The sequence below is a fragment of the Nyctibius grandis genome, chromosome 1 (genome assembly GCF_013368605.1).
Source record: "Nyctibius grandis isolate bNycGra1 chromosome 1, bNycGra1.pri, whole genome shotgun sequence".
Classification (NCBI taxonomy): Eukaryota; Metazoa; Chordata; class Aves; order Nyctibiiformes; family Nyctibiidae; genus Nyctibius; species Nyctibius grandis.
In genome coordinates, this window is record NC_090658.1 from 101,683,909 (window position 1) to 101,710,036 (window position 26,128).

Consider the following 26,128-nt stretch of genomic DNA (forward strand, 5'->3'; position numbering starts at 1 on the left):
GTGCATCAGTCATAGGCAAAATGCAAAAATATGTAGAAAAGCTTCAGAGTTGCTCTTGTTAGTAGTAGGATAAAAGCTTTAAGAGAGAGCATAGCTAAGAATGCTTGTGCATCTCAGAGACCGCATGTAAGTCAGAGGTGTTTGTTGTATGCTCCATTCTTATGTTCACAGTGTCTGCTTTCAGCCCTATTCTGTTGAAAGGAAAATATTTCTAGGACCTACTGCCATTTCAAACTTCCTCCTTTCCTGTGCCGAAATACTTACAGGATGAAGTCTAGTATCTGATTTTTCAGATTGTTAGGTACACTACAGCTTGTAAAATCTCAGCTGGATGTTGAGGGCATGTGTTTCTGAGGGAAGAAATGCAAAACCATAATTTTTTTAGCAGAAGGCTGAGAAGAATGCCCGGTGGTTGGAAGAGGAAGAGATTCTAGGTTGGATCTGAAGCTGGTGAGAAAAATCCTTGAAGGCAGAGAAGGGTAATTTCTTATTTGGGTTTACAGTTGAAAAGATGAAAGTCTTGATGGAAGATATGACAATCTCTAGATTAGGATGTAGGTGTGGAATTGTGCAAATGAGCTCCAAGAAGGCTGAGGCATCCCCAATTAATGAAGTAGGTTGAACAGAAAAAGGGCATTGGAAAAGGCTGCTGAGGTTTCTTTATTAAGGTATGAAATAGACTGATCCTTCCCATGAATGGATGATTTGAAGGAGCAGGAGAATAGCTGTCTCCTTTTCATCTTAGTGTTATTGTTATTAATCCATACTCTTGTCTTTCACATCTGTCGCATTTCCTTGCCTTCTGCAGCACTCTGACATGCAGGGGAGCCCCGAGGTTACCATCAATAATCCCCCAAATGTGATATGTGTGAGGTACTTTTCCCTTTTCTTTGACATGTGGAGGCATTATTTCTAGCATGATAAGTACAAGCTGTGAAGCAGAGCTTCACGTGGTATCTTCAGCCCAGTAACACATCTGGCACAGTCAGAACTGTCAAACAATTTACAGATGATGTTTTCAGTGAAGTGCTAGTTCTGTGGTATTACAGGCTGTCTCTCACACCAACTTGCCAAATGTTTGGTTGTATTATAATGTTTGTAGTACAGCAAGATTATTTTTATTAAAAGTTTCCATACTTTGAGTAAGGATTGAAAAAGAAAGCAGGTTTCAAATTAAATGACAGTCACATTGGAAGAGAATGACAGACTGTCTAGGTTACAGTTATGAACGATTGCCAGCCTATTTGTGTCCTCAATGTGACAAATTACAAATTTAGTGCATTTTGCTCTTGGAAGTAGTTTAAATAAAAATGTTTATTCATAATGTAATGAATTAATCCAGTGATGCTAAGATATTAATGCCAGGAACGTATTTGGCCTGATTTGTTCAGAGGGTATTAGAATACAGGTGTCGAATTTAAAAAAGAAATTTTAGCATCTGAGTCTAAATTATTTTTTATAAAAACTGTCAAAAATATTTTGAGTTAGTGCTTTTTGGCAAGAACATTTAAACTAACTCCTACTATTGAACAAGTTATTTTTTTTGTTACAACTAATACTTCAAAATTACATTATTTTCAATTAGTTCTTTTTTATTTAATTATTTTTCCCATTTTACGTGTCTTCATTTTCATCTTTAAGCCTATTGTACCAGTAATTACTGTAACTATTATAGTCTGTATTCGTAGCACATCTCACAAATCCCTTCTAGGATGGGAATGACAAAATGAACTTTTCCTTTCTACATATGTCAGAAACTTTAACACTGGCAGGACTGAAAGTCCATTTTACCTATTAATATTGCTAAAGCTTTCCTAGTAAGGGCAGAATATGGAGATACCACTACAAGGCATTATTGTTCTTTCCATTGGATTCAATCTTTCTTGGCAGAATGTAATCTTTATTACATCTCATGATACCTGTTTTTTAAAAGAAACTAAGCACAAAGTTGCATTTTTTTAGCTTCCCGTGTTATTCCCTGCCTGAACATTACTTCATGAATTTTGGTTCCTATATTTCATGTACACCTGGAGACTAAAGACCCTTTGTGACATTAAGCATTCTCTTAAGCAGATTGCCTTGAAAGGTAATGTACAGTATTTCACAGTATTTGGACAGAAAAAAGGAAGACTACTGTGATACGTTCTTACTGAACTCTAAGGAGTGGGAGAACTGAGACTGAGAAGAAAAACTTTGTTTAAGGAACATTATTATATAATCATAGAATGGTTTCAGTTGGAAGGGACCTTAAAGATCATCTAGTTCCAGTTAACCTGCCACGGGCAGGGACACCTTTCCTCTAGACCAGGTTGGTCAAAGCTCCATCCAGCCTGGCCTTAAACACTGCCAGGGAGGGGGCAGCCACAACTTCTCTGGGCAACCTGTTCCTGTGTCTCACCAGCCTCACAGTGAAGAATATCTTCCTAATATCTAATCTATATCTACCCTCTTTCAGTTTAAAACCATTACCCCTCATCCTGTCACTACATGCCCTTGTAAAAAGTCCCTCTCCTTCTTTCCTGTAGGCCCCCTTCAGGTACTGGAAGGCTGCTAGAAGGTCTCCCCAGAGCCTTCTCTTCTCCAGGCTGAACAACCCCAACTCTCTCAGCCTGTCTTCATAGGAGAGGTGCTCCAGCCCTTAGTTCATCTTTGTGGACCTTCTCTGGACCCGCTCCAACAGCTCCATGTCCTTCTTGTGTTGGGGGCCCCAGAGCTGGATGCAGTACTCCAGCTGGGGTCTCACAAGAGCAGAACAGAGGAGGAGAATCATGTCCCTCGACCTGCTGGTCACACTTCTGTTGTTGCAGCCCAGGATATGATTGTCAAGCCCAGGATTGGTTGGCTTATTTCAGGACTTGTACTGGTATTCGAAAAAGTCCTATACACACCACAAAAGAAGAAATTGTAGCTTTAGAAAAAGTGGAGCAGGCTGGATTACATGAATAATTATGTTTACAGCTGATATTAGGAATAGGCTTAACTTCCCTTAATTTTAGTCCTCTAGAAACTAGGCAGCAAGTCCAAATTACCCATTTAATTTCCTTCTGCAGTCATTGCCAGTACTAGGACATTCAAGGTAAGTGGTATCCAAGACATGATACAGGTCACCCTTTGGAGCTGCTTCTCTCTTTATCCATTTTAAACCAAGTTTAGACACCTATCTTAAACTAGCTGATTAATTTTACAATAGTTAAAATTAGGTGGGACATATTGCACTCTGACTTCCCTAACACAATATTATCTTAATTCTGTGCTCTTCACTGCCTCAAAGAAGCTGAGGAAAGGGCAGATACATTCTGCCCACTGTCATTTCCACAGAATTACACACTTGCAGAAAAATAATTTTTCAAGTTTTTAGAATCATAGAATGGTTTCGGTTGGAAGGGAACTTAAAGATCATCTAGTTCCAACCCCCCTGCCACGGGCAGGGACACCTTTCCACTAGACCAAGTTGCTGAAAGCCCCATCCAGCCTGGCCTTAAACACTGCCAGGGAGGGGGCAGCCACAACTTCTCTGGGCAACCTGTTCCAGTGTCTCACCACCCTCACAGTAAAGAATTTCTTCCTAATATCTAATCTAAATCACAGAATCACAGAATCAACCAGGTTGGAAGAGACCTCTGGGATCATCGAGTCCAACCGTTGCCCTGACACCACCCTGTCAACTAGACCATGGCACTAAGTGCCATGTCCAGGCTTTTCTTAAACACATCCAGAGATGGTGACTCCACCACCTCCCTGGGCAGCCCATTCCAATGTCTAATAACCCTTTCGGAAAAGAAATTCTTCCTAATGTCCAACCTGAACCTCCCCTGGCGAAGCCTCAGGCTGTGTCCTCTTGTCCTATCGCTAGTTGCCTGGGAGAAGAGGCCAACTCCCACTTCACTACAACCTCCCTTCAGGTAGTTGTAGACGGCAATAAGGTCACCTCTGAGCCTCCTCTTCTCCAGGCTAAACAACCCCAGCTCCCTCAGCCATTCCTCGTAGGTCAGACCCTCCAGACCCTTCACCAGCTTGGTCGCCCTCCTCTGGACTCGCTCCAACACCTCAACATCTTTCTTGAAGTGTGGGGCCCAGAACTGGACACAGTACTCAAGATGCAGCCTCACCAGTGCCGAGTACAGAGGGACGATCACTTCCCTAGACTGGCTGGCTACACTATTCTTAATAGAGGCCAGGATGCCATTGGCCTTCTTGACCACCTGGGCACACTGCTGGCTCATGTTTACCTGGCTGTCGAACAGCACCCCCAGGTCTCTTTCCACCGGGCCGCTTTCTAACCACTCTTCCCCCAGCCTGTAGAGCTGCATGGGGTTGTTGTGGCCAAAGTGTAAGACCCGGCACTTGTTCTTGTTGAACCTCATCTACCCTCTTTCAGTTTAAAACCATTCCCCCTCATCCTGTCACTACATGCCCTTGTAAAAAGTCCCTCTCCTGCTTTCCTGTAGGCCCCCTTCAGGTACTGGAAGGCTGCTATGAGATCTCCCTGGAGCCTTCTCTTCTCCAGGCTGATCAGCCCCAACTCTCTCAGCTTGTCTTCATAGGAGAGGTGCTCCAGCCCTCTGATCATCTTTGTGGCCCTCCTCTGGACTCATTCCAACAGCTCCATGTCCTTCTTGTGTTGGGGGCCCCAGAGCTGAACGCAGTACTCCAGGTGGGGTCTCACGAGAGCGGAGTAGAGGGGCATAATATGCATTCATCTTGCCTAAGTGTACCCTGTCTAGAATACTAAAAATAGTTGCTTTCTTCAATTTATGTATTATTCTGAGAGTTTCTTATTTCATTAATTCATTATGAGTATTTTACTGGATTGTTCAAGAGGAGGTATGCAGGCCTTTACAAAAGACATGAGTGCATATAAGAAAGAACCGTTTTCTTTTTCATTAACAATACATATGGCTAATTCTAATGCAGCACTTTGATCAGAATTTTTCTGAATTCATTACTCTCTTTTTTCCAAATCAACCAAGCGTTTGGGCACTTCAGTGGAAATAACCTATTAATTTTGTTTTCTTTTAAGCCCTGTTGCAGATTTAATTGCAATTCTATGGCATTTTTGTGACTTGTTCTCTTTTACTATGACTATTGAATGTATTAAACTCATACCTAGTTTAAGTCTTCATGTTACAGAAAAGGAAAATCTCTTTATATAATGTACGTGTTGACTATTTCTTCACAATTTGATATTTCTGAATGCTTTTTTTTAAAAAAGAAATACTGCAATAATTCCTGTTTTTAAAATTCTCCAAGGTTATAATTGTAAGGCTTTTTTCTGGGAATGAAAGGAAGATGTAAAATATGTTTTTCCCAATATGTCTTGTCTTTTGAAATGTAATTTTTGTAATCATTTATTGACACATTAAATTTATGCACTGAGTCGTCTTCTCCCACAATCAAGTAATGGATTTTCACTGCAATGCCATTGCAGTCATTGAGCTGTCCACGCAAAAATTTATTCAGTGGCATTGAGGTAGTAGATCAATGTAGCATAAATAAGAGGAGGTCAGGAATGTAAAACAGAATCTATTTAATTACAAGTTGTTAATCATCTAAGGGAACTATTAATTTTTCTTCTCTCGATAGGTTATGAAGTAATGGAAGCACATGTGAATATGGAATAATTATCAATGATTACTTTAACCCTTAATCTGTCTTTCAGAATCAGTACATCAATATTTGTCAACCTCTTCAAATTAAAAGCTGCAGCCATTAAGGTATCTCAGACAAGCTTCTACTGGGTTGATTATAGTCAAATCAAATTTCCTCAGGTGCTTTTGGAATCTGCTACTGGCATATTGCTGAACTAATATTTAAATACCTTACTAGAAATATACTACTTTTTAAAATATAATGTAATTTGATTTCACATTTCCTTTAATGGATATGTTACAGCTATGCAGAGGATAGAAAACAGCAGCAGTGAAAGGCAGCAGTAAGAATGAATGGCATTGGACTATTTACAAAGTAAACTATTTTATATATTAAAAAAAACCCTGAACAGTTCTATTCTAGTGTTTGTTTTCTTCAAGATCAGAAATATCTGCCTTAAAAATTCATAAAACATTAGAACATTTTATTATTATTATTGTTTTCACATATATCCCATTATCAAAAGCAAATTACTAAATGTTAAGTGAGAACCTTTAACTCTTAAAATACAGATTTGCACCTCTTAAGTAACATGTATGATTAACTAGGAAAGCGAGCTTTTTAAAGTATGTCTTATTGTTTTAGTGAGAGTACGTAGTACAAAAACCAGCAGGGGTCTGTGTGCATTAATACTACCCATTTCTTTAATATACCTTCTCTCTAATTTGGTAAGTTTAAATAAGCAAGACTTCTTAGGAGAAAAGGTTTTTTTTGTTTGTATGGGAAGCTAATACCGTTTCTGATCAGCAACATTGGAAAGATAGGAATGAAAGTATGTCTGAGTGAAAATACAAATGGTTATGAGAGCAAAGACTGGAATTATTCATTTACCAAAAAAACCCATAACCTTGGGACTATCTTATTTAAAACTCACAGTCTTTGCTAAAGGACTGAAGAAAAGGGGAAGTCGAGGGCGCGGCTCCCGGGTGCTGGGCGACGGTTCCGGAGTAACGACACAATCCCAATATGAGTATGGAAGTTCTCCGTTTAATGATTACACGTACAGGATATATATAGACTCTAAGCAGAGAGCACGCTGATCACGCACCAAAGCCCGTGTTTCCATTGGTAAAGCCTTGCTGTCCACACGTACTAGTAGCATATGTGATTGGTCTATAAATTTAGATACACAGAGCGATGAGCACCCCCTCCTCTTTTCCTGTTTCTCTTATCTGTTTGTTACAACTGCCAAGTCCTTGTTTTGTTGCATTTTTGCAGTGTTCAAGGAGAGTCCAAGGTGACTCGCTCTGGGTCTAACTCTTGCTCAGAGCCTGAATTGCTCAGACTGCTCAGTGGCATGAAATCATGCCCCCTCTCACTTAACCAAGCCTCCACAAAGGACCAGGAAAATCAAAAGATCTACAATCATTAAATGACTTTTTTTTTTTTTAATAATGGTGTAGAATAGAAATACGATGTTATAGAGATGTCGTCACCATTCAGATGATACAAGAAAAATAATCACTTCAGAGTTCCAAGTAAAGTGACCTCGAAGTATATTATTGTATAGTACTACCATCCTGCCAATGCTTTTGAAGTATTCCTTGATAAGAGCAGATAAGAATTTTCTTTCCTAATACTGACTTAGAAGGGAAATTGCCTCTTTGATAGTTAGGTCTTCTACAACAGAACAGATCAACTGGGCTACTCTGTTCCTGAATTTAGATTATGGCAGTATGTTCACAAAATATCTATTTCTGAAAGTTTTAAGTTCTTACATGTAGTGATACCAAATAAGACACCAGTGATCCAGAGAGTGTGACACTAAATGAGTGAGACTGTCCAAGGAGCATGAACGATCAAAGCTGTTTGCTGAATGCTTGCATGGGATGGGGGATAAAAGGGTTTCGGAACTGCCTTCTAACTTGTACCAATGTATAGTTGGCCCAGCTTTAAACCGTGACAATAGTTTAGCATAGTGGAAGTACCACTGAGCCAAGGTCTGGTCAAATACAATAACTCTATTTGTAGCATGTTAATAGATACATTGCAAATGCCTGATTTTGATCTTTGGCTGTATGTTCACACATGTAGACGAAGGTTAGGGTATTTCTGTACTTCTTCCTTGCCATGAATTCCTTTGTTTAAAAAGCTGCCGGTAGTTGGGTGCATAGCAATGACAAAAGGCTGTAGGAACTTTTCGTTTACTCTTCACATTTGTGTACAAAATAGCTGGTTTTGAGTTGAGACCGAGATACTTAAGTAAATATTTCATTACAGAAAGTCAAGAAATGCTTTTGATTTTTGTTGTGAAACAAAGAGCCAGGGGACCTGGTGTAACTTCTGGCTTCTAGACACTTATCTGCTCCAAGGGAGGACCTTTTGTCTTAAGCATTTTTATTCTCTCCTCCACACCTCCCCTGGCCCACATACCAGAAAAATCAGGAGAGTATTCTTGCGTTATCCCTAGTGTACTGGTTTTGGCTGGGATAGAGCTAAATTTCTTCATAGTAGCTTGTATGGTGGTATGTTTTGGATTTGTGCTGAAAACACAGCATTACAGTTACTGCTGAGCAGTGCTTATACAGAGTCAAGGTCTTTTCTGCTTCTCACCCCACCCCACCAGTGAGTAGGCTCAGGGTGCAGAAGAAGTTGGGAGGGGACACAGCTGGGACAGCTGACCCCAACTGACCAAAGGGATATGCCATACCATATGACATCATACCCAGCAATAAAAAGCTGGGGGAAGAAGGAGGAAGGGAAGGCATTCAGATTGATGCATTTGTCTTCCCAAGTAACGGTTATGTGTGATGAAGCCCTGCTTTCCTGGAGATATCTGAACACCTGCCTGCCGATGGGAAGTAGTGAATTAATTCCTTGCTTTGCTTTGCTTGCTTGCACAGCTTTTGCTTTGCCTATTAAACTGTCTTTATCTCAGCCCACGAGTTTTCTCACTTTTACCCTTTAATTTCTCTCCCCCATCACACTCTTGGGGGAGTGAGCAAGCAGCTGTGTGGGGCTTAGCTGCCTACAAAGAGATCTAGGTACGTGTTGGTTGTCAATTACTGTTTTGTAAAGGACTTTGAGATGTTTAGATGGAAGATGTGTGGCACTGATTTGCAGGAAAATTACAAGCAGAAAAGTGCACCACCATATCTCTCATAATGAACATCATGGAATCATAGAATCATAGAATGGCTTGGGTTGGAAGGGACCTTAAAGATCATCTAGTTCCAACACCCCTGCCACGGACAGGGACACCTTTCCACTACACCACATATTGCTCAAAGTCCTATCCAATCTGGCCTTAAAGACTGCCAGGGAGGGGGCAGCCACAACTTCTCTGGGCAACCTGTTCCAGTGTCTCACCACCCTCACAGTGAAGATTTTCTTCCTAAGATCTAATCTAAGTCTACCCTCTTTCAGTTTAAAACCGTTACCCCTCATCGTATCATAATATGCCCTTGTAAAAAGTCCCTCTCCTGCTTTCCTGTAGGCCCCCTTCAGGTACTAGAAGGCTGCTAGAAGATCTTCCCGAAGCCTTCTCTTCTCCAGGCTGAAGAGCCCCAACTCCCTCAGCCTGTCTTCATAGGAGAGGTGCTCCATCCCTCTGATCATCTTTGTGGCCCTCCTCTGGACTTGCTGCAACAGCTCCATGTCCTTCTTGTGTTGGGGGCCCCAGAGCTGAACGCAGTACTCCAGGTGGGGTCTCACGAGAGTGGAGTAGAGGGGCAGAATCACCTCTCTCGACCTGCTGGCCACGCTTCTTTCGATGCAGCCCAGGATACGGCTGGCCTTGTGGGCTGCAAGCACACATTGCTGGCTCATGTTAATATCTTAAAAAAGATTTCAAAGAATTTTACACCTTGCATCATTTACCGAAAGCCCCTGCATTTTAATTTCATTTTGAGGAAATAAGTATTACAGTTAGGTCACCACCAAGACATGTATCATTTTAATTCTGTATTCCTCTTTTAGGAAACTTGTGCTGTTCATCTTTCTTGTAACCATGTAAAAAAAATTCCTCTTGAAATTTCAATTTCTCCATTTAACTATTTTGCTTGCAAGTTGACTCTCAAAGCCTTCTTGCCTTGCCACAATTGCAGATGTTATCATTGTAATATACAGCAATGTAACCAGTCTTTTCGGCATTTGCACCTATAGGTAATTCCAGTGGGATAGTCTTTATTGATGAATATAATGAACTATATAAACAATATATATAAATAAAACCAGTTTATCTAGAATTATTAATAAATAAGCTGTTAGTTGGTTTGAGTTTAGAATTTAAAGCTTAGTTGAATCTTCCGTTTTTTAAACAGGTGACAGATGTGAAGTAAATATAGATGAATGTATGTCTGCTCCTTGTCTCAACAATGGAAGTTGCATTGATGACATCAGTTCCTATAAGTGTCACTGTAAGAGAGGTTTTATTGGAATGAACTGCGAGATAAATGTTAATGAATGCTTGCCAGATCCTTGTCTTCATGGAAGGTGACTATTTTTATTTAACTATTATTATGTCCAAGATAATGTACCTAACTAGCGATATTTAAGATTAATGATATTGGAAGGTTGATAAATATACTTTTAATTATGTTCTTCCATAAAGTAAGAGTACAAGCACACTTAAAGATGACAGATGTTGCCTGCTTAAGCTAATGTAATATCCTGTTACATTATCTCAGTTTCTCTTTCATTTTTGTTCGTTAGCATAAACTGATTTTCAGTACATGTGGATTAATTAGAGTTTAATATACTTAAAAGCGAATCTTTAGCTGTTACATGCCAACAGGTTTAAATGGAAAGACGTCTTTTAATATGAGAATCTGTATCCTTATAAAACCCCACAGCACCCATAGTATACACATTTGAAACCAGTTATTAAAACTAATTAAAAGTGTCATGGGTTTCATAGGTTACATCAGACCACTATTTTGAAATGTATGGAACAATACTACTAGTGCTGAATCTAGAATTACATAACTTCATCTTAGTAACACTATTTTGTATTTCAGATGTATAGATCTCATTGATGGATATCAATGCTCTTGTGAATCAGGATGGACCAGCTCAAGATGTGAGATAAATATTAATGTACGCCTTCAAATTTTATTTTAATTATAAGGGAAAGGGTAATATGCTGCTTGAATCTCATTTTTATTTAAGTAACTTCTGAACAGGTCAGTTTATTGAAAATGCATGACAGAAGTTCAGTTGTTTCAAATCTGTTCTGAAAAGCTCATTATTTGTTACGTGCATGAAACTGCATTAAAAAAGACCACTGAGAGAATGTCTAAAGAAATTTAAAGGTGAGGTGTGAATAATAAATCTGAAAAGCCACAGCAAGCTAAGCCAACATTACCTGAAAATCATTTATTCATAAGTTCAGCATGGATGACATTACCTTATTTGCATTGCGAGCCCCATTTGCTGTAGCTTAACTGTATATTTGAATAGTATACCTCAAGATGCAATGTTCTACACTGAAAGTAGGCATGACTCGTGTTTAAAATTTGAAAATCCAGCTGACTGTAGAGTTCTGTGACAGAAAACTGTGGTGTACAAAATATACTGCCCACTTCCTCCTCTTAAGTTCAAGAATATTTTTGCGTTATCATGGGGAGTGGCTGTGGATAAGAACGCATCTGTATATTCAAGTCTGTGCCATGAAGATTCCTGTGGTCAGCAAACCAACTTGTAGAAGGTGACTATATCTGGCATAACGACGAACAGCCTTTATAGTGTTGGCCACACTTTGGGGAAAGTATTGAATTGGTTTAGACTTTTTCAGGTTTTGTGCCAAACAGTGTAATCAGGATACAATTCTTTTAAATGTATTTAGCATAAGATCTGCCTAGCATAAGATCTGCCTCCCTTTGGGCTATCTAGCTTCTATTATTGTGCTTCTGAATTGTCAAAAATACATTCCAAAATGTTATCCAAACTTCTTTTTATCTTATGTATGCATGTAGGGACCTTTCCTGTTTTTTTATATATAGCTGAAAGTACTAGATAACTAAAAATACTTCATATTACATAAAGGAAATATGATCTATAACTTTTCTGTTGAAAATGCATGACAGTCTCACACAAGAAGTAAATCTAGCTCGAATATAATCTTCCAACTTCCTTTACAGAAAGCAAAAGTCAGGAAATAAGTAATTCAGCTCAGCAGAGTGCACATCATGTTTTGATATTGCAAATCTGTATGATTATCAGCTGTTGCCAATGCTAATACAGAATACCCTTGGGTAATATTTTCTCCAGCAACATCCCTGATTTACACTTCCCTCAATTTTAAGAGAATGAATGATTAAATGACCTGTAGACAACTGCATAAAATCATTTTCAAAAGATAACCACATTGCATATTAAGGTGTTTGAAAATGCATAGATTAGAAATCCATAGAAATAAACAACGTATGTATACATTTTACAGATAAGTCTGTCAGATGATGGCTTCATTTTTTGATATTCTATTTGCATGCAGTGTGATTCTCAGATTAAAATATGCTGCAGGTGTCCTATTTTTAAAAGCTCTAACACTGCATTCATCCTGCTCAGATGTATATCATGCCTCTGCAAGTCTTACAGCGATCCACAAGGCTTTCTGACTGTGTAGGGGTGTCCACATCTGGCTAACCATGGCAGGCTCATGCTCATGCTCTGTAATTGTTTTCCTCTAGATTAACATCAGCCAGTTCCTTTGCTTAAAAAAATAATCAAGAGTTAATCCAGGTAAATATACTTCAATATTCACTTGAAGATACATTTCTTTGTATTAAGGTTTATGCAACTGCATTGGGTATAGGTGCCAAGGTTTTGTTTTAGGTGGGGGCTACAGGGCGGCCTCTGTGAGGAGAGGCCAGGTCTGCCCTGGGCCGGACACAGCCGGTTCCAGCCGGCTTCAACCACCCACCACAGGGCACAGCTCAGCCCTGCAGCCACAGTGGTGGCACCTCAGGGAAAACGTATTTCAGAAAGGGTAAAAACCGCTGCCCAGCAGAGAGAAGAGTGAGGAAAAAAAGTGTGAGAAATAACCCGGCAGACACCAAGTCAGTGAAGAAGGGGGAGGAGGTGCTCCAGGCACCAGAGCAGAGATTCCCCTGCAGCCTCTGGGGAGAACCATGGTGGAACAGGCATTTCCCTACAGTCCATGGAGAGGACCACACCAGAGCAGGTATCCACACTGCAGCCCATGGAGGACCCCGTGCTGCAGCATGTGGATATGCCCTGAAAGAGCTGCAGCCCATGGAGTGCCCATGCAGGAACAGGCTCCAGGCAGGACCTGCGGCCCATGGAGAGGAGCCCATGCAGTAGCAATCTTACCCTGCAGGACTGTAGCCCATGGCGAGGACCCACACTGGAGCAGGGGAAGAGTGTGAGGAGGAAGGAGGAGCTGAGAAGAGCTGTTACAAGCTGACCACAACCCCCGTTCGTCATCTGCCGTGCACTGCTCAGGGTGAAAGGAGGAGGTAGAAAAAAGAAGAAAGACTACAAGGCCCTAGGACGGTTGGTGAAAGAGTCTGGGGCACAAGTTGTTTTCTCCTCCCTCCTTCCATTTTCAGGTGATGACGTGGGATGGATTAGTAGGATTCTCTCTATTAATGCCTGGCTACGAGACTGGTGCTACAGGCAGGGCTTTGGGTTCTTTGATAATGGCTGGTTTTATAAGACACCAGGCGTGACCGTAATACATGGGAAAGGTTTATGTCGTAAGGGCAAAAGGGTTCTGGGACAGGAATTAGCAGGGCTCATTCGGAGAGCTTTAAACTAGATTCGAAGGGGGATGGGGTAGTAGCTGGGCTTGCACCACTGGGGCAACGCTCTAGTGTTGAGGTAGACCAGGAGGCCTCCCATCCCCCTAGGGTGAAATCGGTGTACTCAGCTCGTTCCCTGAAATGCCTGTACACCAATGCGCGCAGCATGGGGAATAAACAGGAGGAGTTAGAAATCCGTGTTCGGTCGGGGGGCTATGATCTAGTGGCAATTACAGAGACTTGGTGGGACGCCTCGCATGACTGGAATGTGGTCATGGATGGCTATGTCCTGTTCAGGAAAGACAGGCCACTAAGGAGAGGTGGTGGAGTTGCTCTTTATGTGAGTGAGCAGCTAGAATGTATTGAGTTCTGTCCAGGGGCGGATCAGGAGCGAGTTGAGAGTTTGTGGGTGCGAATTAAGGGGCAGGCTGGCAGGGGTGATAGTGTAGTGGGTGTCTATTACAGGCCACCGGATCAGGATGAGGAGGGTGATGAGGCCTTCTACAGGCAGCTGAGAGCAGTCTCTCAATTACAGGGCCTGGTTGTCATGGGGGATTTCAACTACCCTGATATTTGCTGGGAGGCCTACTCAGCCAGCCATCCTCAGTCCAGGAGGTTCCTCCAGTGCATTGATGATAACTTTCTGATGCAAATGGTGGATGAGCCAACTAGGAGAGGAGCGCTGCTGGATCTTATCCTCACTAACAAGGAGGGTCTGGTTGAAGAGGTGAAGGTTGAGGGCAGCCTTGGTTGTAGTGACCATGAGATGGTAGAGTTCAGGATGTCATGTGGCAGGAACAGAATAGCTAGCAGAATCACAACCCTGGACTTCAGGAGGGCCAACTTTGGCCTTTTCAAGCAATTGCTAGGGGAAATCCCATGGGACAGGGTACTAGAAGGTAAGGGGGCCCAAGATAGTTGGTTAGCATTCAAGGACTGCTTCTTCCGAGCTCAAGATCAGAGCATCCCAACAGGTAGGAAGTCAAGGAAGGGTACCAGGAGACCTGCATGGTTAAACAGGGAACTGCTGGGCAAACTCAAGTGGAAGAAGAGGGTGTACAGATCATGGAAGGTGGGGCTGGCCACTTGGGAGGAATATAAGTCTGTTGTCAGAGAATGTAGGGAGGCAACTAGGAAAGCTAAGGCCTCCTTGGAATTAAACCTTGCAAGAGAGGTCAAGGACAACAGAAAGGGCTTCTTCAAATACATTGCAGGTAAAGCCAACACTAGAGGCAATGTAGGCCCACTGATGAATGAGGTAGGGGCCCTGGAGACAGAGGATAAAAAGAAGGTGGAGTTACTGAATGCCACCTTTGCCTCTGTCTATACTGCTGGAGGCTGTCCTGAGGAGCCCCGGACCCCTGAGGCCCCAGAAGAAGTCAGGATAGAGGAGGAATCTGTCTTGGTAGATGAGGGCTGGGTCAGGGACCAATTAAGCAACCTGGATGTCCATAAATCCATGGGCCCTGATGGGATGCACCCGCGGGTGCTGAGGGAGCTGGCGGAAGTCATTGCTAGGCCACTCTCCATCATCTTTGCTAAGTCGTGGGCAGCGGGAGAGGTGCCTGAGGACTGGAGGAAAGCGAATGTCACTCCAGTCTTCAAAAAGGGCAAGAAGGAGGACCCGGGTAACTATAGACCGGTCAGCCTCACCTCCATCCCCGGAAAGGTGATGGAACAACTTGTTCTTCGTGCTGTCTCTAGGAACATCAAGGATAGGGGGATCATTAGGGGCACTCAGCATGGCTTCACCAAGGGGAAGTCATGCTTAACCAACTTGATAGCCTTTTATGAGGACATAACCCGGTGGATAGATGGTGGTAAAGCTGTGGATGTGGTCTGTCTCGATTTCAGTAAAGTGTTTGACACGGTCTCCCACAGCATCCTCGCAGCTAAACTGGGGAAGTGTGGTCTGGATGATCGGGTAGTGAGGTGGATTGTGAACTGGCTGAAGGAAAGAAGCCAGAGAGTGGTGGTCAATGGGACAGAGTCCAGTTGGAGGCCTGTGTCTAGCAGAGTCCCTCAAGGGTCGGTACTGGGACCAGTTCTATTCAATATATTCATTAATGACTTGGATGAGGGAATAGAGTGCACTGTCAGCAAGTTCGCTGGTGACACAAAACTGGGAGGAGTGGCTGACGCACGGGAAGGCTGCGCAGCCATTCAGAGGGACCTAGACAGGCTGGAGAGTTGGGCGGGGAGAAATTTAATGAAATATAACAAGGGCAAGTGTAGAGTCCTGCATCTGGGCACGTACAACCCCATGTATGAGTACAAGTTGGGGGCAGACCTGTTGGAGAGCAGCGGAGGGGAAAGGGACCTGGGGGTCCTAGTGGACAGCAGGATGACCATGAGCCAGCAGTGTGCCCTTGTGGCCAAGAAGGCCAATGGCATCCTGAGGTGTATTAGAAGGGGTGTGGTTAGCAGGTCGAGAGAGGTTCTCCTCCCCCTCTACTCTGCCCTGGTGAGGCCGCATCTGGAATATTGTGTCCAGTTCTGGGCCCCTCAGTTCAAGAAGGACAGGGAACTGCTAGAGAGAGTCCAGCGCAGAGCCACGAAGATGATTAAGGGAGTGGAACATCTCCCTTCTGAGGAGAGGCTGAGGGAGCTGGGTCTCTTTAGCTTGGAGAAGAGGAGACTGAGGGGTGACCTCATTAATGTTTTTAAATATGTAAAGGGCAAGTATCATGAGGATGGAGCCAGGCTCTTCTCAGTGACATCCACTGACAGGACAAGGGGCAATGGGTGCAAGCTGGAACACAGGAGGTTCCACATAAATATGAGGAAAAACTTCTTTACGGTGAGGGTGACCGAACACTGGACCAGGCTGCCCAGAGAGGTTGTGGAGTCTCCTTCTCTGGAGACATTCAAAACCCGCCTGGACGCGTTCCTGTGTGATACGGTCTAGGCAATCCTGCTCTGGCAGGGGGATTGGACTAGATGATCTTTCGAGGTCCCTTCCAATCCCTAACATTCTGTGATTCTGTGATTCTGTGAACAGTTGGGAATGGAGGAGTGAAGTTGAGCCTGGGAAGAAGGAGTTGGGGGGAGGTGGTTTTAGGTTTTGTCTTTGTTTCTCACTGTCCAAAAATCTATTTCTAATTGGCAATAACTTAAATTATTTTTCCCCAAGTCAGGTCTGTTTTGCCTGTGACGGTAATCGGTAAGTGATCTCTCTGTCCTTATCAACCCATGAGTTTTGTTTCTTCCCTTGTCCTTTTGAGGAGGGAGAGGGAGAGATTGGCTGGGTGGGCATTGCACAGCCAGGCAAGGTTGGCTACTAAGCTGATTCAAACAACCAATTTAAAAATAAAATAATTTTATATGCATATATATATATATATATCCCTAGACATACTTGGATTTTTTTTATTTTTCCTCTTGAATTTTTTCATCCTCTATGTGTGTTGCAATATAGTTTGCAAGAAAATATGCTTCAAGACTTTCTCAGGTTGTCTGATACTTTTCGGAAAAAATAAGCACTTTATATCTTTATAGATATAGCCTATAACTTTTGCATATCTAATAGGGAGTGTGAAGGTTGGAACTTCCCTATGTACTACAGTTCTTATTGCTTTTTAACTTATGGATTTCAATCAAGAAGGAGTAGAAGAAAAAATAAAAAAATATATTAATTAGTCGCAGTACACATGTTTTCCTTTGACGTTTACTTATTTTTGATATCGTAAGAGGAATGTATATAACTGAAAATGGATCTTTTCTCTTCGATATAGTAAACATAGATTGCTAATATGGTCAGTAGTATATTAGTAATAGACATTATTTCTTACTTATTTTTGCTTTTTTTTTTTTTTTTTGCTATGACTGATGAGAAATCATTGGCAGTTGTGCTTCTTCCGTGCTTAGCTAAGGCTGTCTCATGCTGTCAAAAAGGGAGCAAAAAGCGTTTTGAGTCTTTACACAGGAGGATATTCAGCTTGTTGGTGCTTCTGCTTGTATCTGATAGAAGCTGTGATCAGACTGCATCGTAGAATTATTTTATTTTGTTTGGTTTTACTGATCTTTTCTCTCTGTTGTCATAAAAGAGAGAAACAAGGGGGAAATCAGGAAAACCCAATTAATTTTCTACACAAAAACGACACAGCTGATGCACATGTGGAGTCAGAGAACAATGTTCTGCTAGTCCAAGCAAATAAGCAATTATTCACCAGGACTTGCCAGATTGCACAAAAGACATGAGACTTGACAGCCATATAATTATCTGTGATTTGATTGGGAAATAGGATTCAGCTTGCCTAACTTGAGGTGTCTTTGTGAAAGCTAGTTGTCTATGCACTTAGTATAGTAAATGAAAATGTGCATATTCAGTGAGATCTGCATAGCTGTTGAGCTGATTTTGGAACGGACATCTGCATTTCATTAGTGAGTCTAGACTCCAATGACTGTGATGACCAGGTCTTAATGGACTATAACAGGTAAACCAGAGAGTAGAATCCCCTCCCCAGAATGCCCTCTTGTGTATGTTTAGCATTTATGTGTATGGCAAACATTGGTGAATGTACAAAGAGCCTCAGATGAGCTGGATACTCTTCTTGTGCACGTGTGGGACTTCTTCACGCTCTTGAGTATTTTTTACCTATTGCTAACTAGTTTAAAGATGGTTGAGTTTCTTCAAAGAAGCTAAACTAATGTAAACTTCCAAAAAATAATGTGGTCTATGCTCAAGATGCAGATAGGTAAATCTAAGAGTGGGAGGAGAGGGAGATACCCACTTTATTCTGCAAAGCACAACATGTTTGATTACCCACCCATGGGATCATTTCACTGTGTGTAACACTGCAGGGACCTTCTGGCCCTGAGATAATAAGTTTATTTTAAGTAAGAGTGACTGAATTGGAGATGCTGTTAAATGGAGAAGTAATAGAAACATAGAGAACAGAAATCGGAGAAGTAGAGAAATGGATGAGACCTACAGGAGCGTTGCAGAGGAATTTCACCTCCAAAGTGGTAAGCCCTCTGTTTCTAGAGAGTACAAAAACCTTAGGGAGGAGGACATTCCATTGACCGATAGGCATATTTCTGATCTCTTACATAAGAAAAGCCTATCAACTGATATCGCAGTGTGCTCTTGCATCAAGGATGATGTAGCAACAGCGAGTATCTTAAAAAACAGGACTATTCAATTATTAGGTACATAGATAACTGGGTTTATGACATCAAAGAAGCCCTGGATACAAAGTAACCTGCTTTGCATCTGGAAAGATGGTGGATTTCACAATATCTCTAGAGACATGACTTCAGTGTACTGGAAATAATTGTGACCTGTGTTGATAACCAGTAATGGAGGAAAATGTAGGAGGGATGTTCTTGAGGTTATAAATTCAGGCTGGGTGGGAAACTGAAGTCTAGGACATGTCGGCAACGGCGGCAGCGACAGCGGTGGCAGTGGCAGCGGCGGCAGCGACTGAGGTTAGTGCGGGGAGAGATTGGGCCGTAGCGGGCGAGCGGTTTCCGTGCGGTTTCCGTGCTCCGGGCCCCCCCGAGCAGCAGCCCGAGACCCGCCTGGACCTGGAAGTTCCTGGCAACGAATCAGGAGAGGAGGGGGCGTAGCACCACCCCCTGTCATGGGGTGATAAAGAGCCTCCTGGAGGACAGGGACTAGTCCCTGCCCAGAGGGGAGAGGGTGAGTCAGCAGTGACTGTGTGAGTCAGCAGTGACTGTGTGTGTCCCGGGGCAGGGGAGGGCACAGCCCCAGGGGTGTGGCAGTTTGCGCAACAGTTCTCGCAGGCAGGGCGGCGAGCAGGGTAGGTGGGCAGGCAGGTATGGTTTCCACTCGGCGGGGCCCTCAGTCCCTTGCAGGTGCCAGAAAAGACACGGCAACCCAAACGGAGCTGCCGCGGAAGCATGCGGAGGTGCAGGTGGCAGGCTGCAGGGAGTGCCAGAGCCTGGCCTTGGCACTCGAGGGTAACAGAGACCTCACCTGTGTGAGGTGTGAACAGGTCGACGACCTGATCTCCTTGGTGGCCCAGCTCAAGGAGGAGGTGGAAAGGTTAAGGAGTACAAGAGCATCCCAGGAAGAGGATTGCGGGCAGTGCTGTTCCCTGCCTGTCCTGGGGAAAACGGATGGGCCTAATGCTCTCCGGGTAGTGGAGGATCCTCTTCCTCCTCCACAAGGTGCAGGAGGAGACCTAGGGGATGGGGGGGAATGGAGGCAGGTCCCTGCTCGGGGTGGCAGGCGAATCCCATCCCACAGAATCACAGAATCACAGAATGTTAGGGATTGGAAGGGACCTCGAAAGATCATCTAGTCCAATCCCCCTGCTGGGGCAGGATTACCTAGACCATATCACACAGGAACGCGTCCAGGCGGGTTTTGAATGTCTCCAGAGAAGGAGACTCCACAACCTCTCTGGGCAGCCTGGTCCAGTGTTCAGTCACCCTCACCGTAAAGAAGTTTTTCCTCATATTTATGTGGAACCTCCTGTGTTCCAGCTTGCACCCATTGCCCCTTGTCCTGTCAAGGGATGTCACTGAGAAGAGCCTGGCTCCAACCTCTTGACACTTGCCCTTTACATATTTAAAAACATTAATGAGGTCACCCCTCAGTCTCCTCTTCTCTAAGCTAAAGAGACCCAGCTCCCTCAGCCTCTCCTCATAAGGGAGATGTTCCACTCCCTTAATCATCTTCGTGGCTCTGCGCTGGACTCTCTCTAGCAGTTCCCTGTCCTTCTTGAACTGAGGGGCCCAGAACTGGACACAATATTCCAGATGCAGCCTCACCAGGGCAGAGTAGAGGGGGAGGAGAACCTCTCTCGACCTGCTGACCACACCCCTTCTAATACACCCCAGGATGCCATTGGCCTTCTTGGCCACAAGGGCACACTGCTAGCTCATGGTCATCCTGTTGTCCACTAGGACCCCCAGGTCCCTTTCCCCTCCGCTGCTCTCCAACAGGTCTGCCCCCAACTTGTACTGGTACATGGGGTTGTTCTTGCCCAGATGCAGGACTCTACACTTGCCCTTGTTATATTTCATTAAATTTCTCCCCGCCCAACTCTCCAGCCTGTCCAGGTCCCTCTGAATGGCTGCGCAGCCTTCCTGCGCGTCAGCCACTCCTCCCAGTTTTGTGTCATCAGCGAACTTGCTGACAGCGCACTCTAATCCCTCATCCAAGTTATTAATGAATATATTGAATAGTACTGGTCCCAGTACCGACCCTTGAGGGACTCCGCTAGACACAGGCCTCCAACTGGACTCTCTCCCATTGACCACCACTCTCTGGCTTCTTTCCTTCAGCCAGTTCACAATCCACCTCACTACCCGATCATCCAGACCACACTTCCCCAGTTTAGCTGCGAGGATGCTGTGGGAGACCGTGTCAAACGCTTTCCTGAAATCAAGATAGACCACATCCACAGCTTTACCATCATCTATCCACCGGGTAACATCCTCATAAAAGGCTATCAAGTTGGTTGAGCATGACTTCCCCTTGGTGAAGCCATGCTGAGTGCCCCTAATGATCCCCCTATCCTTGATGTGCCTAGAGACAGCACCAAGAACAAGTTGTTCCATCACCTTTCCGGGGATGGAGGTGAGGCTGACCGGTCTATAGTTACCCGGGTCCTCTTTCTTGCCCTTTTTGAAGACTGGAGTGACATTCGCTTTCCTCCAGTCCTCAGGCACCTCTCCCGCTGCCCACGACTTAGCAAAGATGATGGAGAGTGGCCTAGCAATGACTTCCGCCAGCTCCCTCAGCACCCGCGGATGCATCCCATCAGGGCCCATGGATTTATGGACATCCAGGTTGCTTAATTGGTCCCTGACCCAGCCCTCATCTACCAAGACAGATTCCTCCTCTATCCTGACTTCTTCTGGGGCCTCAGGGGTCCGGGGCTCCTCAGGACAGCTTCCAACAGTATAGACAGAGGCAAAGAAGGCATTCAGTAACTCTGCCGCCTTTTTATCCTCTGTCTCCAGGGCCCCCACCTCATTCATCAGTGGGCCTACATTGCCTCTAGTGTTGGCTTTACCTGCAATGTATTTGAAGAAGCCCTTTCTGTTGTCCTTGACCTCTCTTGCAAGGTTTAATTCCAAGGAGGCCTTAGCTTTCCTAGTTGCCTCCCTACATTCTCTGACAACAGACTTATATTCCTCCCAAGTGGCCAGCCCCTCCTTCCACGATCTGTACACCCTCTTCTTCCACTTGAGTTTGCCCAGCAGTTCCCTGTTTAACCATGCAGGTCTCCTGGTACCCTTCCTTGACTTCCTACCTGTTGGGATGCTCTGATCTTGAGCTCGGAAGAAGCAGTCCTTGAATGCTAACCAACTATCTTGGGCCCCCTTACCTTCTAGTACCCTGTCCCATGGGATTTCCCCTAGCAATTGCTTGAAAAGGCCAAAGTTGGCCCTCCTGAAGTCCAGGGTTGTGATTCTGCTAGCTATTCTGTTCCTGCCACATGACATCCTGAACTCTACCATCTCATGGTCACTACAACCAAGGCTGCCCTCAACCTTCACCTCTTCAACCAGACCCTCCTTGTTAGTGAGGATAAGATCCAGCAGCGCTCCTCTCCTAGTTGGCTCATCCACCATTTGCATCAGAAAGTTATCATCAATGCACTGGAGGAACCTCCTGGACTGAGGATGGCTGGCTGAGTAGGCCTCCCAGCAAATATCAGGGTAGTTGAAATCCCCCACAACAACCAGGCCCTGTAATTGAGAGACTGCTCTCAGCTGCCTGTAGAAGGCCTCATCACCCTCCTCATCCTGATCCGGTGGCCTGTAATAGACACCCACAACAGTATCACCCCTGCCAGCCTGCCCCTTAATTCGCACCCACAAACTCTCAACTCGCTCCTGATCCGCCCCTGGACAGAACTCAATACAATCTAGCTGCTCACTCACATAAAGAGCAACTCCACCACCTCTCCTTAGTGGCCTGTCTTTCCTCAACAAGACATAGCCATCCATGACCACATTCCAGTCATGCAAGGCATCCCACCAAGTCTCTGTAATTGCCACTAGATCATAGCCCGACCTTCCTCCCCTCCCCACGTCCCCCTGCAGAATAGGTATTAGGTGCTGGAGCCTGAGTGTCTTCCTGAGTGTCAGGAAGATACAAATCTAGGTGAAAGATCCTCTACGGGGCTACCTAAACAGAAGCAACCAAGTAAGAGGGTTGCAACCAGCTCCAAAAAGGAGAAAAGAAAAGTAATTGTTATAGGCGACTCCCTGCTAAGGGGAACAGAGGGCCCCATATGCAGGCCAGACCCGACTCACAGGGAAGTCTGCTGCCTCCCAGGTGCACGGGTAAGGGATGTTGCCAGGAGGATTCCTCAACTGGTGAGGCCCTCTGACTACTACCCACTATTAGTATTCCAGGTAGGTAGGGATGAGATTGAAGAGAGAAGTCCCAGGGCAATCAAAAGGGACTTCAGGGCCCTGGGGCGTTTGGTAAAGGGGGTAGGTGCGCAGGTGATATACTCTTCTATTCCTTTGGTATTTGGTGAAAATAGGGAAAAGACTATGAATGTACAACAGATTAATATGTGGCTAAGAGACTGGTGCCGTAGGTGGGATTTTGGGTTTGTTGACCACGGGGCGGCTTTCATGACACCGGGCCTGCTTATGCCGGATGGGGAACAGCTGAATCAGAAGGGGAAAAGGGTTATGGCCCAGAAGCTGGCAGGGCTGATCAAGAGGTCTTTAAACTAGGTTCGATGGGGGAGGGGGATAAGACCAGGGCAGCCACAAATAAACCTAGGGGTGAGAGGCCTGCATTGGGGGCAAGGCCGCTAGCCCAGCTGAAGTGCGTTTACACCAATGCACGCAGTATGGGCAACAAACAGGAAGAGCTAGAAGCCACTGTACAGCAGGAAGGTTATGATGTGGTTGCCATCACAGAAACGTGGTGGGATGACTCTCATGACTGGAGTGCAACTATGGATGGCTATAAGCTCTTTAAGAGGGACAGGCGAAGCAGGAGAGGCGGTGGGGTGGCGCTATATGTTAGGGAGTACTTGGACTGTGTTGAAATTGAGGAAGATGGTGAGGATGACAAGGTTGAATGTTTATGGGTGAAGATCAGGGGGAAGGTCGGCAGGGTGGACATTACGGTGGGAGTCTGTTATAGACCACCCAACCAGGATGAGCAGGCGGATGAGGCGTTTTACAAGCGGCTGTCAGAAGCCGCCCGGTCGCCGGCCCTTGTACTCGTGGGTGACTTCAACTTGCCAGATGTCTGCTGGAAATACAACATGGCAGAGAGGAAGCAATCTAGGAGGTTCCTCGAATGTGTGGAGGACAACTTCCTCATGCAAGTGGTAAATGAGCCCACTAGAGGAGGGGCCCTGCTTGACCTGTTGTTTGTGAACAGAGAAGGACTAGTGGGAGATGTGAGGGTCGATGGCCGTCTTGGGAGTAGCGACCATGAAATGTTAGAGTTTTCGATAGTGGGGGAAGTAAGGAGGGGCAAGAGCAGAACTTCTGCCTTAGATTTCCAGCGGGCTGACTTTAGCCTGTTTAAGAGGCTGGTGGACCGAGTCCCTTGGGAATCGGTCCTGGAGGGCAAAGGAGTCCAGGAAGGCTGGACATGCTTCAAAAGGGAATTGTTAAATATTCAGGAGCAGGCTGTCCCAGTCTGTAGGAAGGCAAGCCGTCGGGGAAAAAGACCGGCCTGGTTAAACAGGGAACTTAGACTAGAACTTAAGGAAAAAAAAGAGAGCCTACTTGCTCTGGAAGAAGGATCGGGTAACTTGGGAGGTCTATAGGGACGTGGCCAGGTCGTGTAGGGAGAAGATTAGAAGGGCCAAAGCTCAATTAGAGCTCGATTTGGCTGCTGCAGTCAAAGACAACAAAAAAAGCTTTTACAAATACATCAACAGCAAAAGGAGGGTCAAGGAGAGCCTCCACCACTTGCTGAATGAGGAGGGTAGTGTAGTGTCAGGGGATGAGGAAAAGGCAGAGGTGCTCAATGCCTTCTTTGCCTCGGTCTTTAATGTCAAGATTGGTTGTCCTCAGGAGACTCGGCCCCCAGAGCCTGAAGTTAGGGATGAGGGGCTGTGTGAACCTCCCAGGATCCAGGAGGAGACGGTTAGTGACCTGCTGTGCCAGCTGGACACCCACAAGGCTATGGGCCTGGATGGGATTCACCCCAGAGTAATGAAGGAACTGGCAAATGAACTTGCCAAACCACTCTCTATTATCTACCAGCAGTCCTGGTTAACTGGAGAAGTTCCAGCTGACTGGAAATTAGCAAATGTAACGCCCATCTACAAGAAGGGTCGGAAGGACGATCCAGGGAACTATAGGCCTGTCAGCCTGACCTCAGTGCCAGGCAAGGTGATGGAAAAGATCATCCTGAGTGCCATTACACGGCACATGCAGGACAATCGGGGCATCGGGGCCAGCCAACATGGATTCATGAAAGGCAGGTCCTGCTCGACCAACCTGGTCTCCTTCTATGACCAAGTAACCCGCTTAGTAGTTGAGGGCAGGGCTGTGGATGTAGTCTATCTAGACTTCAGTAAGGCATTTGACACTGTCTCCCACAGCATCCTTCTGGACAAACTGGCTGCCTGGGGCTTGGATGGGTGGACTCTTAAATGGGTTAAAAACTGGCTGGATGGCCGAGCCCAGAGAGTGGTGGTGAATGGGGCAAAGTCCAGCTGGCGGCCGGTCACTAGCGGTGTTCCCCAGGGCTCAGTTCTGGGGCCAGTGCTGTTCAATATCTTTATAGATGATCTAGACGTAAGGATTGAGTGCACCCTCAGCAAATTTGCAGATGACACCAAGCTGGGTGGGAGTGTCGATCTGCTGGAGGGTAGGAAGGCCCTTCAGAGGGATTTGGAGAGGTTAGATAGATGGGTCGAGACCAACGGCATGAGGTTCAACAAGAACAAGTGCCGGGTCTTACACTTTGGCCACAACAACCCCATGCAGCTCTACAGGCTGGGGCAAGAGTGGTTAGAAAGCGGCCCAGTGGAAAGAGACCTGGGGGTGCTGATCGACAGTCGGCTAAACATGAGGCAGCAGTGTGCCCAGGTGGCCAAGAAGGCCAATGGCATCCTGGCTTCTATTAGGAATAGTGTAGCCAGCCAGTCTAGGGAAGTGATCGTCCCTCTGTACTTGGCACTGGTGAGGCCGCATCTTGAGTACTGTGTCCAGTTCTGGGCCCCGCACTTCAAGAAAGATGTTGAGGTGTTGGAACGAGTCCAGAGGAGGGCGACCAAGCTGGTGAAGGGTCTGGAGGGTCTGACCTATGAGGAACGGCTGAGGGAGCTGGGGTTGTTTAGCCTGGAGAAGAGGAGGCTCCGAGGTGACCTTATTGCCGTCTACAACTACCTGAAGGGAGGTTGTAGTGAAGTGGGAGTCGACCTCTTCTCCAGGGCAACTAGCGATAGGACAAGAGGGCACAGCCTCAAGCTTCGCCAGGGGAGGTTCAGGTTGGACATCAGGAAGAATTTCTTTACAGAAAGGGTCATTAGACATTGGAATGGGCTGCCCAGGGAGGTGGTGGAGTCACCATCTCTGGATGTGTTTAAGAAAAGCCTGGACATGGCACTTAGTGCCATGGTCTAGTTGACATGGTGGTGTAAGGGCAACGGTTGGACTCGATGATCCCTGAGGTCTCTTCCAACCTGGTTGATTCTGTGATTCTGTGATTCTGTGGTGGCAGATAAGCTTCAGTGTAAGATAATGTATCTAGGGAAAAATAGCCCAATACTTATCTACAGCTGAGTTCAGAACTGTCAGTTACAACTCAGGAAAGAAGACTTGGAGCAATCATTGACAGTTCTCTGAAATCGTGCTGTCAC

General features: G+C 45.1%; 1 protein-coding gene across 1 annotated transcript in view; it reads left to right on the forward strand.

Annotated features, from left to right (window-relative positions):
- The window catches only part of EYS (eyes shut homolog), a 1,023,158-nt gene that overhangs the window by 468,095 nt on the left and 528,935 nt on the right, over window positions 1–26,128 (forward strand). The window contains 2 exon segments of the mRNA XM_068405393.1: window positions 9,912–10,083; window positions 10,608–10,686. Coding sequence (XP_068261494.1) covers window positions 9,912–10,083; window positions 10,608–10,686 — 251 coding nt within the window.